This window comes from Mus caroli, unplaced genomic scaffold (genome assembly GCF_978045245.1).
Source record: "Mus caroli unplaced genomic scaffold, Mus_caroli_1 scaffold_18, whole genome shotgun sequence".
NCBI lineage: Eukaryota > Metazoa > Chordata > Mammalia > Rodentia > Muridae > Mus > Mus caroli.
In genome coordinates, this window is record NW_028227273.1 from 70,963,909 (window position 1) to 70,981,751 (window position 17,843).

At 36.9% G+C, this 17,843-nt stretch overlaps 1 protein-coding gene across 4 annotated transcripts; it reads left to right on the plus strand.

Moving 5' to 3' along the window:
- The first annotated feature begins 357 nt into the window (after window positions 1-357).
- LOC110312461 (uncharacterized) lies at window positions 358-17,449 on the plus strand. Of its 4 annotated transcripts, XM_085832555.1 has the most exons (6): window positions 358-520; window positions 1,867-1,957; window positions 10,341-10,425; window positions 13,989-14,115; window positions 15,037-15,648; window positions 15,754-17,449. In XM_085832555.1, the coding sequence occupies exons 2-6, from the start codon at window positions 1,923-1,925 to the stop codon at window positions 17,178-17,180; spliced, it is 2,286 nt and encodes a 761-aa protein (XP_085688681.1). In that variant the 5' UTR covers window positions 358-520; window positions 1,867-1,922; the 3' UTR covers window positions 17,181-17,449. The 4 variants fall into 4 exon arrangements, with proteins under 4 accessions (XP_085688681.1, XP_029327121.1, XP_029327122.1 ...); XM_029471261.2 differs by having other exon boundaries at window positions 15,037-17,449; XM_029471262.2 differs by having other exon boundaries at window positions 388-520; window positions 10,344-10,425; window positions 15,037-17,449.
- Window positions 17,450-17,843: the final 394 nt, after the last annotated feature.

The following is a 17,843-nucleotide window of genomic DNA, read 5'->3' on the forward strand; positions in this document are numbered from 1 at the left end:
ATTCTGGTCTAGCTGTCAGCAAGCCTGGTGGGTGGGTGGGACTGTGCTGAGCGTGTGCAGTGCAGCCTAACAGCTAGAACTGTGTGGCAGGCTGTCCAAGACTGAGTAGGAGGGACCTGTCTCCGCGGGGCGGGGATACTTGCCTGATCAGAAGGCGAGGAAGATTTTAAAAACGAAAAGAAAACAATCGGGTAGACTTGGGGAAAAAAAAAAAAAAAGAAAGAAAGAGAAGCGCTTGGGAGAGGCGGGCTTACAAAAAACCTCACGTAACCGGAACCGGCGTGTGGTGGGCGGAGCTAGGGCGGCGCTCCAAGGATGCACAGAGTGACAGAAAAATCCACCATTCACTGAGGGACCGGGGAAGCTGCGAGGTCCGGAATCCGGGGTGGAGGACATGGGCTTCTCTAGGAGGGCGTGAAAATTCCATGCATCCACAGGTGCCGCGAGAGGAGTCCTGAGAAAGTCCTTAGTCAACCGCGCTGTAGCTTGAGCCTCAGCCCGGCAGCCATAGAACGCCCAGGTCAGAGGAGCCGCGGGGCTGGGAAACGGGCGGGAGCAAGGGTGGAGGCTGCTCAAAGGAAGCCGCTCTCACAATTCTGACGTAAATAATCTTACCATGGATATCCTACCATTGTCGGGAAGATTGAAATCATGTGAACAGGGGTTTATCGTCATTTTTGCATTTATCTTATGCTGGCCAGAATATTTTCATAAAATAATGTGCTAGAGCATTTGCATTATCTGTTGTCTGCAAGCAGGCTTCTCATTGCTTTGTAATAGTTACAAAGCTGCTGGAATTTAAATCCATGCATGCTTTCTAACTTCTGTGTTCTACTACTTGCCTATTTCGGAGATTGTCCTTTGCCCCTGGGACTAAGCACAGCAGAAACATACTAGACGCATGAAGAACCAGTGTAGATTTGATAGAATCAGAATATACACTGTGACAGAGCAAAACAGTGTAGAGGTTCCTCCATCTTGTTGTATTCTTGCTGAGACCGTTTCCAGGGTTAACTAAAAAATTATTTTCTTGATGGAGAATCCCATGAAAAAAACGACCCAACTCTATTCTAGGTCAGGATGTCCTAGCTAACCTACCATACTTAGCCTTTGATTAAAGTGCTTGGTTTTGAGTAACCTCTTCCAGTCAACCTTAGATCCTAGCTGCTGGTGTGCAGGAACCTCCCATCAGGGTGGCTAACCTCCTATTTTAGCTTCTGTTAAAAACTGCTTGCTTCAAACTACTTACTCTGCAGAATGCCCCCAGCAGCTGCTACGCAAGATGCCTGGATGAGGTCCCTGCCCTTAAAAACCCTACGTTTTGGACATTCACAGAGACACTTAGGTCCCTGAACACTTGGGTGTGGTCTCAGCTGTCTGGAATAGACTTTGAGTGGGCTATAAACTGTTTGAGTGGTCATCTCTGGCCGGCTACCCATAGCAGTACTTTATCAAGTGCCAAAGTTACGGCTGTAAACATTAACGTTTACTAAGCAAATTTTACTCCCTGTTAATTTTCTGTCTTGAGATGTAAGCACTCTATAAATACAGTATTTGGAGTGTAAACACACAATTCAGAAATGTGTAATCATGATTTTATAGTTAGCAAACTCAGTTTAGATTAAAACTAAAATTAGAAAGCATCGTTTCAATAATTGTATTCGCTCACTGGAATCAGAGTAATGACTCCTTGTGATTAGTCTTAGATTTCACAGAGTAAAGTGAAATCCTTAGAGAACGACAGACATTTTTCATGATATTTTCTCCTTCCTTCAAGTATATTCTTTTGACAGGTGTGAGCATCTTTCAGTTTTCTTTCATGAAAGGTTCCAGTTACTTTCTGAGGAATGTCTTTCTCGCATGCAGATCTCACACTCCTCAGCCAGTCCTGCTTAACTGTGAAGCAGAGCAAAGAGCCCTGGATGGTGAAGAGAGGAAACTGTAGCAAAGGATCCAGGTATGTTAGAGGGATTGAGGAAGGGATGGGGAGGAGCCCAAGTGACAGTAAAAACAGGACATGAGATTGGTTTTGCCACATTCTATTACATTAGAAATGAGTTGCACTGAGAATAGTCTCAGGCTTATCCTATCAGAGGTGTTTGTTTGAAGACTCTGTAGGTATTAATACTCTGAGGCAAATAAAATTTTATTTGACGTTGCATATGAGTAATGCCTTCCCTCTCCTAGTCACAGCTCTGGTTGTGTCTTCATACCAATATTACCAGGTTTTGTTACTATAATTTTAATGTAGTGTTTAGTTAGAACCATTGATACCTCTTGGGTTTTTTTTTTTTTTTTTTTCTCTTCTCAGAGTTCATGAAACATTTTGTAGTTCCTTCAGGTTCTGTTTCTTTTAGGATTAATTTCTCCATTTCCTAAAATAATGTCAGCCAGGTTTCAATAAGATTTGCTTAAAACCTGTGCAGAGTATTAAACTCTGACTACATTGCCTTTCCATTGACATCTCTGTCATCCATCTGTGTTAACTAGTCATGGTTTGTGTAGCTATAATTTTTATATATTTTGAAATCACCTCTGGGTTTGATCCTTCTTTCATAATTTTTGAAGTCTTTGTGGTTTCTCACAGTTTTATAAATTTTAGAAAGATTTTCTCTATTCCTATGAAAAATGCCTGTGGAATCTTCGTTCAGATTACTTAGGCTCTTTACAGAATACAAATATTCTTTTGTGTGTCTTCTTGTGTTTGAACATACTTTCATTGAGTCACATGGCTTCTTCCGTTTTCTATCTGCTGTTGATGTCAGCATTCCAGGTTCTTAGAGAGGACACTTATTAAACATTGATCACCCCTAGGTTTGAAGACTTGTCCTAAGACATGGCCACAGTGGAGCATGTTACTTGAAGGTTGAGAAGACTGTTGTGTCTTCTGCTGTTGTGTTCATGATTCTCTGGAGGCCTAAGTATTCTTGGTTTTCTGTGCTTTTCATTGGTTGTCTTTCACTAATGTTCAACATCACTGAATGGTGGACATTGGAGCTTCCCTGCATCACTGTGTATTTGCTTCTACCGTTCTGTCATTGTATTTGAAAAGTTTGTATTGTGAAATGCAAATTGAGCACATTGCTTTCTGGAAATGGACCATTTGATCATTTGTTAATAGTTTTGTTATGTAAGTTGTTAGATTTGACTTTTTCCCTTACCTGCCATAATAATAACAAATGTTCTTTATAGCATACCTTTTTAAAAACTTCCTTGTCTCTTAGCATTCTGTGTTCTTCTTTTTGAAATAATGTGTATATATGTGTGTGTGTATACATACATATCTATGTACATATACATGTTTGTGTGTATATATACATATATATATTCATATATACACATACACATGTATATCTATGAAAAGTATATGAAAGCATATATATAGATTCTATAAAAGTAGATATTAATACATATGTTCTATACACACATATATATGCTATGTGAATATATATATGTTTATTTATATATACTATGTATATTAGGGTGTTTGGGGGTTTTTTGTTTGTTTTGTTTTTTTTGAAGCAGTATTCTATTTTCATATTTGGTTTGGGGATCAGTATCCACATGCATTTCAAGAAATCACTGAAACTAAATATAAACAAACCATTTTGTTAATTTTTCTCTATTTCTTGTGTCTCTTTTCTTCTTCCTCTGCTCCTTTCTTTGTTGTTGATATTTTGCAGTATTTCCTTTATAAATGGGAGTAGTATCTTGTCTGGGTTTTCTCTTTTTCCTTGTTTGGTTGTTCAAGAAGCTGTCCACTGACTTGCCTGGTGGCTGCAGGGTCTTAGATTCCCGCTGACATTGTATCTCTGTGTCCTTTTTCCTGCATTGTCTCCAGCTTTTGTTATTGGTTAGAACTTTAAGGGTAGATTAGAGAAGAGACCCGAGTATATATTAGACGGTCATTTTCTTCTTGGCTAAATCTGTGGAGTATGTGCTATGTACATTTCAGCTGTTTTAATTGCTTTTTAACTTGCTATTTTCATCCTTATTTATTGGTTATAACATTATTTATTTGCTTTTTAAAAATTCTTCATAAATTCTGTATTTGTATGTTATACCAAGGAAGTTTGCTAATAAATTAATCCATTCTGTAGGCTCTTTCTTCATACCATTTCAATGCAAGTTTTTAATTGTATGCAGCCCTGTTTGTTGCTTTTTGCTCTTGTGTCCTATTAATTTGTAGTTCTATTCAGAAACTAGGTTCCTATGTCCATATATGGACTTGTTTTCCATTGTGTTACTCTGCAAATTTCACAATTCATTGAATAGGACTCAGTTTCTTTCTTTTAAAAGTAGATACTTTTCTATTTATCATTGGTTGATGAAACTGTCTATACAGTATCATTTTGTTGTTTTGGTGAAAGTCACCTGCTGGATACGGTGGATCCTCTTCTGTGACTCCCATGGTGCCTTTGCACCTGTAGGATTACAGGATCATTTGAAATCACAGCTGGTATAAATCAAGCTTTGTTCTGTGTCTGGGGTTGCTCTGTACTGTTAAGGTCTTTGTGCTTCTGTATAAATTTATAGAAGCCTCTCTACTATATATATATATATATATATATATATATATATATAGTAGAGAGGCTTCTATAATAGATATATATATATATCTATTATAGAAGATATATATATATAGTATATATGTATATATATATAGTATATATGTATGTATATATATACATAAATATATGTGTGTGTATATATATATATATATATATATATATATATATATGAGGTAATTCGTGGGGACATTGTCATGGATTTTGAGTTAGTCATATATCTTTTAACACTGTTATTTTCATAATAATATGTCCCATTCCATGTCCATGCAAGGTTTTCCCATCTTGTGACAATTCCTCAATTCCTGCAGTGAATTCAGAGGTCTTTTCTGCTTAGTTAGTTTTTTTCCTTTGTTTTTTTTTTTCAGATTTTCTTTTAATTCTTTTTTTTTTTCTGTTCAGTTTTAGTTAATTAACAGGGAGTGTAAAACTTCTAATTAGATGGTTATATCAATGATTTTAAAAGGTCTGCCTTTAACTAGCCATTGATATCTCCCTCAAGTTCTTAAAGTTTAAGTTTGGATTAATCTTTATAATTAATAAATATTTATATTTAATCACTGCAGAGGTTTAATCACTCACAATTACCCCCAGCACTCCCAACACTCTCTCCCTTCCCTGGTTAGCCATATGTCTTCCCATTAGCCACTCTCATGTTTCATGAATGATTTTGGGTGTGCTTAGGCCAGGTATCCAGGCCATGTGTTAATAATTTAAACTGCCATGTCATGGCACAAGAGGTTTTTATACATTTCTTCCTTATCTTCTGGTTCTTACAATCTTTTTTGCCTGTACTTTGGTCTTATTCCCTGTGACTTATATGTAGGAAGTTATTCCCATAATAGGCTGTGCAGTCAGCAGCCAATTGTTCTCAGTATTTGATCAGTTATGAGCCTCTGAAATAACTGTTGCTCTTTCAAAACAAAGTTTCTTTGACACATGGTGAAGAACCACCAGGCTATGAGTATGAACTGAATCATTTAAAAGAAGTTTAAATATTTGCACATGTAGGAAAATGTCAGTTGTGGATTCCTTCCCTGTGACCTTTCTCATCATTGGCTTTTGGCCAGCTTCCCAGAAACATCCATCTATTTCCTTCTGCGGAACAGGCCTGTAATCAAACCACAAAAGCTTCTTGCCATTATGACACCAGAGGGCATGCTTTGCCTGGCAGGTTAGGAATGTAGCAAGCAGGATACAAAACTGGGTATTGCCATCGATAATATGGTCCCTGACCCAGCTTTTATAGCAGCTTTTAACACTAGGGAGTCTAAGATACTTTTAGATACTGTGAGTGGTCTGCTGCCTTCTCAGTATCTTCTTGTTGTTATGATAAAAATGAAACAAGAAAACAACATAACAAGTGCTGTTGTATGTGGATTGTATAGCTTATTAGGATGATCAGATCTGAGCTGCCTCATGACTATTAATGTTTTGGATTTCAGAGTTCTACTTCCTTTGTAGGAGGTTTACTTTCCTCTTGAACAGCTTACTCATTGATGTACTGTGTTGAGTTAGTGTGGAGGAAGCAGACACTTCGCTGTCCTGATTATAGTGAAATGATCCCAGCTGTTCTCCTTCTGTAGTATAAGGCTGTACTGGCTGGATTTGTGTGTCAACTTGACACAGCTGAGTTATCACAGAGAAAGGAGCTTCAGTTGAGGAAATTCCTCCATGAGATCCAACTGTAAGGCATTTTCTCAGTTAGTGATCAAGGGGGAAAGGCCCCTTGTGGGTGGTGCCATCTCTGGGCTGGTAGTCTTGGTTCTATAAGAGAGCAGGCTGAGCAAGCCAGGGGAGGCAAGCCAGTAAAGAACATCCCTCCATGGCCTCTGCATCAGCTCCTGCTTTCTGACCTGCTTGAGTTCTAGTCCTGACTTCCTTTGGTGATGAACAGCAGTATGGAAGTGTAAGCCGAATAAACCCTTTCCTCCCCAACTTGCTTCTTGGTCATGATGTTTGTGCAGGAATAGAAACCCTAAGACAAAGGTTTAGCTGTGGCTCATTGTCTTTATTATGTCTTTATTACTGTGTGTTCCTTTTCATATTATTCAGAGCTTTTATTCTGGCAAATGTGATATTTTGCCACAGACCTTTCAGGAGTCTATTGACATGGTCTTATTTCTCTCCCGGAGTGTTCATATTTGGTGTCTTAACATTGATTGTGTTTTCTGCAATATTCTTCTTTTGTCATTAGTGTAAGGTTTATCTAAAGGAAAGGAGAGTGCCATACTGAATCTGTCCAGTCCTCAGAGACCTTAGAGGAAGCTCTTCTTGCCTCAGTCTCCATGGCCTCTGCAGCACTTTGTTAATTTCTGGTCTATTTTTATTACACAGAAGGGTGATTTGTTCACTTGTTTCTCGGAATTCATCCTTTTCTTCTTCGATTTTTATTTATTTGTGTATATGACTTCCCACAGTTAAAACAAAAGGCAACACTGACGTCATTGCCATACACTACCATGTCCCCTTTCACCTCTAGTCCTAGTACTTAAGGATTCATTCTTTTAGTTTGTATTAGGTAAAATGCTTCCTCTGTACTCTAATCTCATCACAGAAACAAGTTGATTTCGTTTGACCAGAAGAGAACACCTAATCCTCTGAAACCTGAGTTACAGGACGGTATTAGTATCCACGCATAAAGGGAACAATCTGGAACCTGCAAGGGCAACAACTGCTCGTAACTGATGAGCCTCCTCTCCAGCCCCTTGTTTACTGTTCCTTAGCTACTGTAGAGACTTAAATCAAGGAACAGTGGCACAGAATTCATGGAGCATGAGGACAATTTTGTTCTTAAGAGTGTCAGGGTGAGTACAAGTTCATAAAAGACAGTCGCATAGATGTGGCTGACAAAAACATGCTCAGAAGTTTTGGCAGGAAGAGGTGCTGGTTATAAAAGACATTTGTCTATAACTATGTGCCTGAGGCCTTATAAGCATAAGAACAAGCCAATCTGAAATAGTATATAGGAAGATATTTTTAAAAAGTTTGTATAGCAACTAATAGAGAATCAAAGATAATACCTACTCCATTAAGGCCATACAACCTAATAGTGACACTCGCCATGGGCCAAGCATTCAAACATAAGAGTCTATGGGGCAAACCTATTAAAACCATCACAAGTGATGGTTTTTTTCCTTCCTCAAAATGGAGAACTTCTCTCCTATTTCCTCATCGTGTAGCTGTCTGAGCTCTATTCTGTTACCTTTGTGTTGGTTTAACTCTGCTTTGATAATATACATTTCCTAACCTCATTTACTGTTATTCTTCTTGCTTTGCTCATTGAGTGTCTTTTAAATTCTTCCAGGAATTCATAAATATCAGCAGTTTGTTTCTAGAGATTTATTTGAGTTATTTTATTTATTTTTATCTTCAAGCACACTTGACTGTTCTTTGCCTTTGATCATTTGTGAAATTTGAATGTATTATTTCAATTTTATGGAAAACAGTAGAGTAACTTTTCTGAAATCATGAAAAACAGAATGTGTCTTCCCCATACTGGGGAGATCAGTTGGAAGTGAAGCTAGAGGTAAGTGGCATCTGCTCTCACATACTTAACCTAAAATTCTTTAATATGAAATCATGGAAATGTCCTTTAACTATCAAGAAAATTATCGAAGATGACATAAATATAATATAAGTGTGATTTGGGGTGTGTGTGTGTGCGCGTGCGCCATAATTATGTAAACCAAAAAAAAAAAAAGTTATGTAGAATGAAGATAGGCCAGACCCTGACCTTGGAAAAGGCAGTGGGGATGGAGTGCTTTGAGATCTAGTCAGCTTGTTTGGGGTTATGAGCCACAAACACACAGGGATGGTCTGGAAGACAAATGGCTGTAGAGTCCATTTGGCCCACCATGCCAAGTTATGTTTGGCAGAAAAAAAAAAATCCTCCCTGCCCCCTTTCTCTCATTTATTTATTTGTTTGTTTATTTAATAATTGGCAGGGATCTGGATTTCCTTTCATGGCTGTCTTTGCACTATTTCCTGTGACTATAAAAAGCTGCAGAGGTTTTGGTTTGGGAATTTTAACAAACATTTCAGTAGTTATACAAAATGCTTTGTTGCATAGGACTCAGAAGAACCCATGCTAATTTCACTCTCTCACTTATGATTGTGAATTCTCAGGCAAAAAGCTAAGTTTCCCGGACCCCTAATTTCTATTTAAAGAAAACTTTTCTTACCTACTTCTAGGATTGAGCTCCTCACAACTATAGTTGTAATTTTCCTGTGACGATGTGACGGTTTCCATTATCTACTTTTGTGGAAAATGTCAGTATTTTGCTGATGGGAATTGCATTGATTCTGCTGGTTGCTGTTAGTGATAAATCGTTTACGCCACATTGTTTGTCAGTCAGAGTGCGTGGCTGTCCATTTCCTTTGTGCTCTTGTTTTTCTGTCATTTTATTTTATTTTTCTGAGTGCCTTAAAATTTTCCTCACAGAAGAGAAGTCATCATGATTTTTTCCTAGTTCTTTGTGAACCTACCTGGATGTGTCACATTTGTAACTTACTCCTCAAATTGTCATTATATATTTGTAGGAAACTAGTCATTTTGTGTATTAGTTTTGCATTTTTCAAGATTTTTTTCCCATGGTGTCTGTGGGAAGTTTTGTGTCTTGATCATTTAAAACAAATTGTTTTCAGTGTTTAGGGTTACATTTAAACGTAATTGGTTTGGGAAAACGACATACAATTTTAAGTTAACCTGCATACTGTAAATGTGTTTAAATAAAGGAAAATCTTTTTGAAATGTAAACAAACAAACAGACAAACAAATTTGTTGCCATTCTCCTTTACTTGTCTCTCCTTTCTCCTCTTTGTCGTATTCAGATTTCTCTAGCTCCCTCTGGAGTAAAAGAGACTGGAGAATGTATGCATCTTTCTCTCCTTACAGTGTTCCTGCTAATGTTCTTCCCTTTTTCCCTCTGCACTGGGCTGCGGGGCTCCATTTAGCATATCTGCCCTTTACTGTATCACACTGTATTCTGTTTCTTCCTATTTGCTTTAGGAGTTCATCACAAGGCAATCGTATTACACTTTGTCTCAGATCTCTACTGAGATTTTCATATTTCAGGGTTTTTATTTCTTATAGTATTTTAAAAATATCTGCTGGTTGGTAACATTTCTGGTAGTATTTTTTTTCCCTCCAGTTAGAACTGGTGGTTTGTTGTTTTTGTGTGAGTTGGACATGAACCCTTACTCCCAGCTCTCCTCTATTCATCTACTCTTTATGTAAAACATTTCTATGTTATCATGGATAAATTTTCTCCATTTTTTCTTTTCTTTGGTTTTTCGAGACAGGGTTTCTCTGTATAGCCCTGGCTGTCCTGGAACTCATTCTGTAGACCAGGCTGGCCTCGAACTCAGAAATCCGCCTGCCTCTGCCTCCTGAGTGCTGGGATTAAAGGCGTGCGCCACCACGCCCGTCTTTCTCCATTTTGTCTATGTATAGTTTATCTCCAATTGTGACCTTTAGTGCTGCCTGAGAGGGTGACCTGTGTTATTTCATAACTTCTTCAAATGCACGTTCTTCCCCATTAATTTTAAGAGCCAAAATTTATGGGTGCAGTGATAAGACCCATAGTTATTTCCTTTCATTGGTCCAAATATATTTTACCCTGCTTTTCCCTCTATAAGGACATTGACAGTACCTCAGATATCTTTTGTTGTTGTCGTTTTGAGGTTTTCTTATGTGGTTTAGCATTCTCTATAAGAGGATTGTATTAATTTTAGCTTTTTATTTTTGACATCTTGATGTGAAATGTCAAGAAGAGTTACCGTCTTTGTTCCTGAGACTGAAACTCAGAAAGGAGCAACAGGAAAAATGGCTGCTTCTCTGATAGATGTGCCCCAGGTTAGTGTTGTATTCACATTTCCTGTTGGTTTTTTGTTTGTTTGTTTGTTTGTTTTTTCTGTTTGTTTTTGGGGGGAGTTTTTGAAATTGTTGTTGTTGTTGAAACCATGCAAGCCTACCTTGGGTCAAGTTATCTAAAGTGTTTACTTCCAATGATTGATTTTTTTCACTTATTTTAAATTGTTTATGGGTTTTCTCTCTTTTTTTATTGCATATTTTATTTGTTTATGTTTCAAATGTTATCCCCCTTCCTGGTTTCCACTCTGCAGAGCCCCTTTCCCATCTCCCCTTCCCCTGCTTCTCTGACAGTGCTCCCCAACCTACCCACCCAGTCCCGCCTCACTGCCCTGGCATCCCCCACACTAAGGCATTGAGCCTTCAGAGGACCAAGGACCTCTCTTCCCATTGATGCCTGACAAGGCCATTCTCTGCTCCATAGGTGACTGGAGACATGGGTTCCACCATGTGTACTCTTTGGTTGGTAGTTGAGTCTCTGGGAGGGCTGGGTGGTTGATGTGGTTGCTGGTTGCAAACCCCTTCAGCTCCTTCCGTCCTTTCCCTAACTCCTCCATTGGGAACCCTGTGAGCATCCACCTCTGTATTTGCCAGGCACGGACAGAGCCTCTCAGGAGACAGATTATCAGACTTCTGTCAGCAAGCACTTGTTGGCATCCTCAATAGTGTCTGGGTTTGGTGTCTGTATATGGGATGGATCACCAGGTGGGGAAGTCTCTGGATGGCCTTTCCTTAAGTCTTGGCTCCACACTTTGTCACCAAATTTCCTTTAGCAGGAGCAATATTTCCAATGATTTCTTCTTCTTCTTTTTCTTCTCTTTTAGTTAAGATTAAAGCTTTACATTTTGTCACCCACATAGCACAGCCTTGTCCCATTGTATCTTCCCCGGATTATTAAAGTAAGCACAATATATTTCATTCACTTAACACCTGTAATTTTGAGTATAAATTTAGATTTCCATTGTAAGTAGGGATCAAAGAAATATATGAATGCACAATTCTTACACAGGATGGACATTTGTCCTTATGTATTAGTATAAAAGGTAGGTCTCATGTGCCACATAGATTGCATTTCAGAGGCAGTAAGGTTTCCAGACCATCTTATTAAAGTAGCCATGTAAACACATGGACATTTTGGCCTACCTCACTCAGCAATTTATAGAAAATTAGAAATAAAAGAGACTCACTATGTTAAATCTGAGTAGTAAATATTTCAGCACCTTAGAGAACCCAGATGATAGAACGAATATATGGCTTGTTTTGCCTATCTCTGAGGAGATGCAAATTGCAGTGCAGTGGATATTCATTTTGCTATTTGATGTAGCCCGGATTACAAGGGATCATGTACCTATGGTGTATTGACATCTGAAAACTATTTGTCTCAAGAGAGGTTCTACTCATATTCTTTTTTTAAATCCAATGCTCAGTGATAAGTTCCCAATTGATAGATCAGTATTTTCTCTTTTTATTTTGGTTTTCAGACAAAGTGTAAACAGTATTTTTTCTCATCTCTATATTGTATCATGTAAAATATACTAGTAAGAATTCTTTTACAGATAGTGACTTGGTTCTATGCATAAGTCCTCAATTTTGAAGCATAAATGAATGTCCCTTTTAATGACTCTGCTCTCTTCCCTTAGAGGGGGGAAGATGCCTGCCACCCTATATGTTTCCTTTCCCTGAATCTATGTATTACATAGGTAAAATTCTGCAGAGAGGTTGCATTGAGCAGGTTTTAATTTCTTACTTTAAAAAAGTCTTTACTAAGTATATGAGTATTTATCTGGGTGATTTTATGTGTATGCCATTCTTCCATTGATAACCATGGAGCTCAGAGGTTGGCCTCAAATCCTTGGTATAGGAGTAAAGCACTGAAGGAGCCATGAGTATAAAGAAAATTAAATCATATTTCTCTGCAGGAACAGCAAGTTCCCTTTACCTCTGAGCCATATGTCTGTCCCTCAGGTTTACATTTAAAAATGTGCATTCGTGATGGAGCCATTGTATAACCTTGCATCTTTTTTTTTTTGTAAAATGAAAAAAGCATCATAAATGATACTTATCTATGAAATATAAAATTATTTTTAGATTATTGAGTTCAAATATGGAAGAAAAGAATAGCATTGAAATTAAAAAATTCAAATTTTCAGTTGAGATAATCACATGAACAATAATATATTCAAAATTAATGAAGAATTAGTATTATTCTTACACAATCTTGTACAATCATTTCCATCACAGAAAATCTTTCTACTTCATTTGAATGCATTGTCACAAAGGACATTTATTCTGACTACTATGTAGTGAACCCACATATGGAATTTCTGAAATTGTTACTAATCTGTATTGGCTTTGTTGACTTTTAGAAAAATGCAGTAATATTAATGTTGTCTAATAATGATTTTTCTATTCACTTGATGGTTGTGAAAATATTCTCATACAATAGCTCCACAAAGTATCTGATTCTATGTGTTGTTTAGAATGTTTATGCAATGATATTATACTCCTTCCTGTTAAAAACAATAACAACAACAGAAAACCTCTTTGACTTTTTATTCATCCATGAATCTCAACTGAGCAGGTTAGAATTGAGTCAGCTCGCTCGCTTGCTCTCTCTCTCTCTCTCTCTCTCTCTCTCTCTCTCTCTCTCTCCATTTCTTAATTTCTGTGTGCACTCCCACCCTGACTCCACCTCTGTCTCCCTGTCTGCATGGCAATTTCCCTTGCCCTCTTTCTTGGGACTGGTAAATCAGAGAGCTGCCCCCAATAAACCTGCCTTTATACTTAAAAAAAAAGAAAGAAAAAGAAAAAAGAAAACAAAAACAAAAAAGGACAAGAAGAAGGAAGGAAGAAGGAAGAAAGGAGAAGGAGTAGAAGTGGAAGTAGAAGTAGAAGTAGAGTTGAGTCTGGTGAGGCCCAGCTGCAGGCGAGATTAATCCAGTATCCAAATTTGAGCAAGATTGGCTTTGGAAGCATTGTTTTCCTAATAACTTTTCCGTCTGCGATAAAACAGTGTGATCCTGTTTGATATCAACAGAGCCTTCATAAAAGTTTATTCCTGCAACTAGACCTCAAACATGTATCTTACAGTGCCCTCAAAGTATGTTAATTGTGAGTCTATAATGTCATGTTGTTTTCACAGAGATAGAAAATACAGTTTAGAGTATGAATATTCTAAAATTTGTCTTTTATTAAAATTAACTTGCACTTTTATTATTTTATGGGTATATTTCTCTGAACATATGCATGAGTAATATGTGTCCATATTTCATGTAGAGTTCAGAAGAGAACATTGGGTTTGGTTGAACTAAAATTAAAATCTTTTGTATAGTACAAAGAGGGTGCTGAGAACCAAACTTGGGTTTCCCAGAAGATCAACCAGTATTCTTAATTTATGAATGATCTCTGCAGCATTGTTAGAAAACTTTTATTTTGAATAATTTTTATGACTCATCTATATAATGAAATTGTCTAATTCCTTAGGTCTCTTCTACCTAGGAAAGCATTTTGTCAACAGCACATGGTAAATATGTCGTTTTCCATTACAGGATCTACTGACATTCAGAAATGTGGCTGTGGACTTCTCCGAGGAGGAATGGGAATATCTCAACTCCTCTCAAAGAGCTCTATACATGGATGTAATGTGGGAGAATTACAGCAACCTAGTCTTTGTAGGTAAGAATGTTTTTCTTATAGAATTCCTCACTCATCCTTTGTATTTACCTACTTTGTACAGTAAAAGCTCTTTGATCTATCTAGAGACAACCAGAAAGAAGAAAAATTCCTGTAATAATAGCCATAACTACATTTTTTCAGTATTCTCTGCAAGAACAACCAATCCTGTATACTAAAAGATTTCTCCAACTATCTCATCTAGATTTTAATCCTAAATTCAGAGTTTAAAGAAACCTGAATATTCAAAGCAATGAAACTCAGTATTGTGCAACAATTTGTTGTTGGAATACTTTGATTTTACTCCTTGATTAAGCTATTTATCTACTTCTGATTTTTTTAAAAAGGAAGCAGAAATTTAAAAATATGAAAAAAGCTGTTGGTAGTATGCATGTTGGGATTTTTTTTCTTTTTTGTTTATTGTTTTTTTATTTTCTTGAGATAAGGTCTCTAGTCCTAGCACTGCATGATTTTGAATTCTGTCATTAGGGAAGATGAAGCAAGTGGATCTGGTGAGTTCCTGGCCAGCATGGGTTCCTAGCCAATGAAGGCTCCATGGTGTGACTCTTTCAAAAACACAAACAAGAAAAGAGAGACGTATTCTCCATATGGTTGTTTAGAAAGCTTCTTTTTCAAATTGCATTAGTTTTTCATTACCTATTTGTTTAGTATTCTACAACATAGGTAGATTAGATAAGAGTAAAAAGGCTATTGTTTGTCTTTTCAGTTTGATAAAAATCAGAGTGGAGATCTTCTGAGCATTCTTTAAAAATCGTGAAATATAAATGTCCTCTACTGAGAGCTCTATTCCTATGAACTGCTAGTTTATTAATCTTTGAGAACTTAAACTTAAGGAGGCATAAGTTATTGAATCTGTTTAATCAAGTGTCAATACTTATTATTCCTAATTTGCTAATTTTCCAGAAAACCATTGCATATGTGGTAAATATGAAGAGGACATGGATCAAAGCTCAAACCATATTATCTATCAACATGCAAATATTGAAGAGAAGTCTTACAAATATCATGAACTTGACAAAATGCTTTATGAATCCTCCCAAAGCATACCTTATAATACAAGTGATACTACAGAAAACTGCAAGATGTATGGGAGTGATAACCAATGGGATCCTTCTAATGAATCATTAAACCTAAAGGCACATAAAAGTAAGAGCACTGAGGAAGAACAATACAAAGATTATAGGGAGTATTTAAATTTGTGTTCCATCATTGGCTCATATGCACAAATGGACACCGGAAAGAAAGAACACAAAATTACAGAGTATGATAAATTTTTTGACTCTAAACATAAACTCATGATAAAACGAATGTGTAGTGGAGAAAAACCTTACCAATGCAGAAAGTGTGGAAAATGTTTCAGGGCCTATTCAAGTCTCTATAGGCATCGGAGAACTCATCCTGGAGAGAAACCCTATAAACTTACCGAATGCAATAAGTCCATTCTGTATTTATCACACCACAAAGTACATTATAATATCCATTATGGAGAAAAACCCTACAAATGTATAGAATGTGGTAAGTGCTATTATCATTCATCATTTGAAAAACATTACAGAATTCACTCTGAAGAGGAGTCTTACAAATGTAATGATTGTAGAAAATCCTTTATCTGCTGCTTAGGTCTTAAAAGACACCATAAAATTCATGGAGGAGAGAGGCCTTATGAATGTAAGCAATGTAGTAAGTCCTTCTATACATCATCACACCTTGAAAATCATTACAGAACCCACCGTAGAAAACTTCACAGATGTAATGAATGTGGCAAATCCCTTTCCTCCTCTTCAGGTCTTCAAAGACATCAGAGAATTCATAGAGGAGAGAAAGCATACATATGCGCTGAATGTAACAAATGCTTCATCCAGAAATCCCAACTTAAAACACATCAAAGAATTCATACAGGAGAGAAAAGTTACAAATGTAGTGAATGTGAGAAATCCTTTACTGTTGGCTCATCTCTAAGAATACATCAAAGAATTCATACTGGAGAGAAACCTTACAAATGCAGTGAATGTCACAAGTGCTTCATTCAGCAAGCCCACCTTAGAAGACATCAGAAGATTCATACTGGAGAGAAACCTTACAAATGCAGTGAATGTGAGAAATCCTTTACAGTAGGCTCGGATCTTAGAATGCATCAAAAAATTCATACTGGAGAGAAACCTTACAAATGTAGTGACTGTGATAAATGCTTTATCCAGAAAGCAAAACTTAAAAAACATCAAAGAATTCACACAGGAGAGAAACCTTACAAATGTAGTGAATGTGACAAATGCTTTACTGTTGTCTCAGATCTTAGAACACATCAGAAAATTCATACTGGTGAGAAACCTTACAAATGCAGTGAATGTGACAAGTGTTTTATCAGGAAAGCCAACCTTAGGAGACATCACAGAATTCATACAGGAGAAAAACCTTACAAATGCAGTGACTGTGGCAAATGCTTTATCCAGAAAGCCAATCTTAGAACTCATGAGAGAATTCATACTGGAGAGAAACCTTACAAATGTGAATGTGGGAAATCCTTTACAGTTGGCTCAGATCTTAGAAAGCATCAGAAATGTCATACTGGAGAAAAACCTTACAAATGCAGTGAATGTCACAAGTGTTTTATCAGGAAAGCCCACCTAAGAAGACATCAAAGAATTCATACTGGAGAGAAACCTTACAAGTGCAGTGACTGTGGCAAATGCTTTATCCAGAAAGCCAATCTTAGAACACATCAGAAAATACACACAGGAGAGAAACCTTACAAATGTAGTGAATGTGACAAATGCTTTATCCAGAAAGATCACCTAAGAACACATCAGAGACTTCATACAGGAGAGAAGCCTTACAAATGTAGTGAATGTGAAAAATCCTTTACTGGTGGCTCAGTTCTTAGAAAACATCAGAAAATTCATACTGCAAGAAGCCTTACTAATGCAATGAATTTGACTAATCCTTTATCCAAGAAGCCTACCTTAGAACTCATCAAAGAATTTATCCAGGAGAGTAGCCTTTTAAATGCAATGTATATAGCACAGTCTTTACCTGCCTCTCATGTCTAAGAAAACATCAGAAAATTCATATAGAAAACAAAAGTTTCTATAGTAAATAGTGTGGCATATGCTTTAGACAAGCTCTGTAGTAATAGACCACTACAGGTTTCACACTAGAGAATCATGAACATGAGAGACTTGAGAACAGCTTTGAGTAATGTTCAAATGTTAGAGAAAAAAAAAATCAAGACTGTATACCGAGTGAAAAACGCTGCAAATGTGACATTTATTAAAATGTTTCTTTTTCAAACTCAAATATTTCACAATGACAACAAAATGGAGACGCCTGAAGAAAAAATGTTCTGTTGTGTGGTAGGCTTTTTAAAAAATTTTTATTTAAATTTTTAAAAAAAAAAAAAAAACTAAAACATTTCATCCTATAAGGAAGCTGAATAAGGCAGGAAATAAACTCAAGACCTCTTCAGGCAGTACCTGAAACTGACAGGATTTACTGTGCTTACTTTGAAGAAACTCATAGCAGTCTTGCTGCTTAGAAGACATTTTGATGCATTGAGCCAATAAGATATGGTGCCCTTTAACCAGTAGATATGACTACAGGTGTGTAGTGTGCTCTGGGTATCCAGTGTCATAAACTGTATTTCATGCTGGCCTGAAGTTTCATGGTACAACTGTCTTTTACTCCTATAAGCAGCTCCATTCTCGTATTTATGT

Excerpts from the sequence above, each read along its gene's own strand:
- LOC110312461 (XM_029471261.2), top strand. The coding sequence starts at position 1,923 with ATGGTGAAGAGAGGAAACTGTAGCAAAGGATCCAG. Across the intron at positions 1,958-10,340 it reads AACTGTAGCAAAGGATCCAG|AAGAGTTACCGTCTTTGTTC; the intron begins GTATGTTAGAGG and ends TGAAATGTCAAG. Across the intron at positions 10,426-13,988 it reads CTCTGATAGATGTGCCCCAG|GATCTACTGACATTCAGAAA; the intron begins GTTAGTGTTGTA and ends TTTCCATTACAG.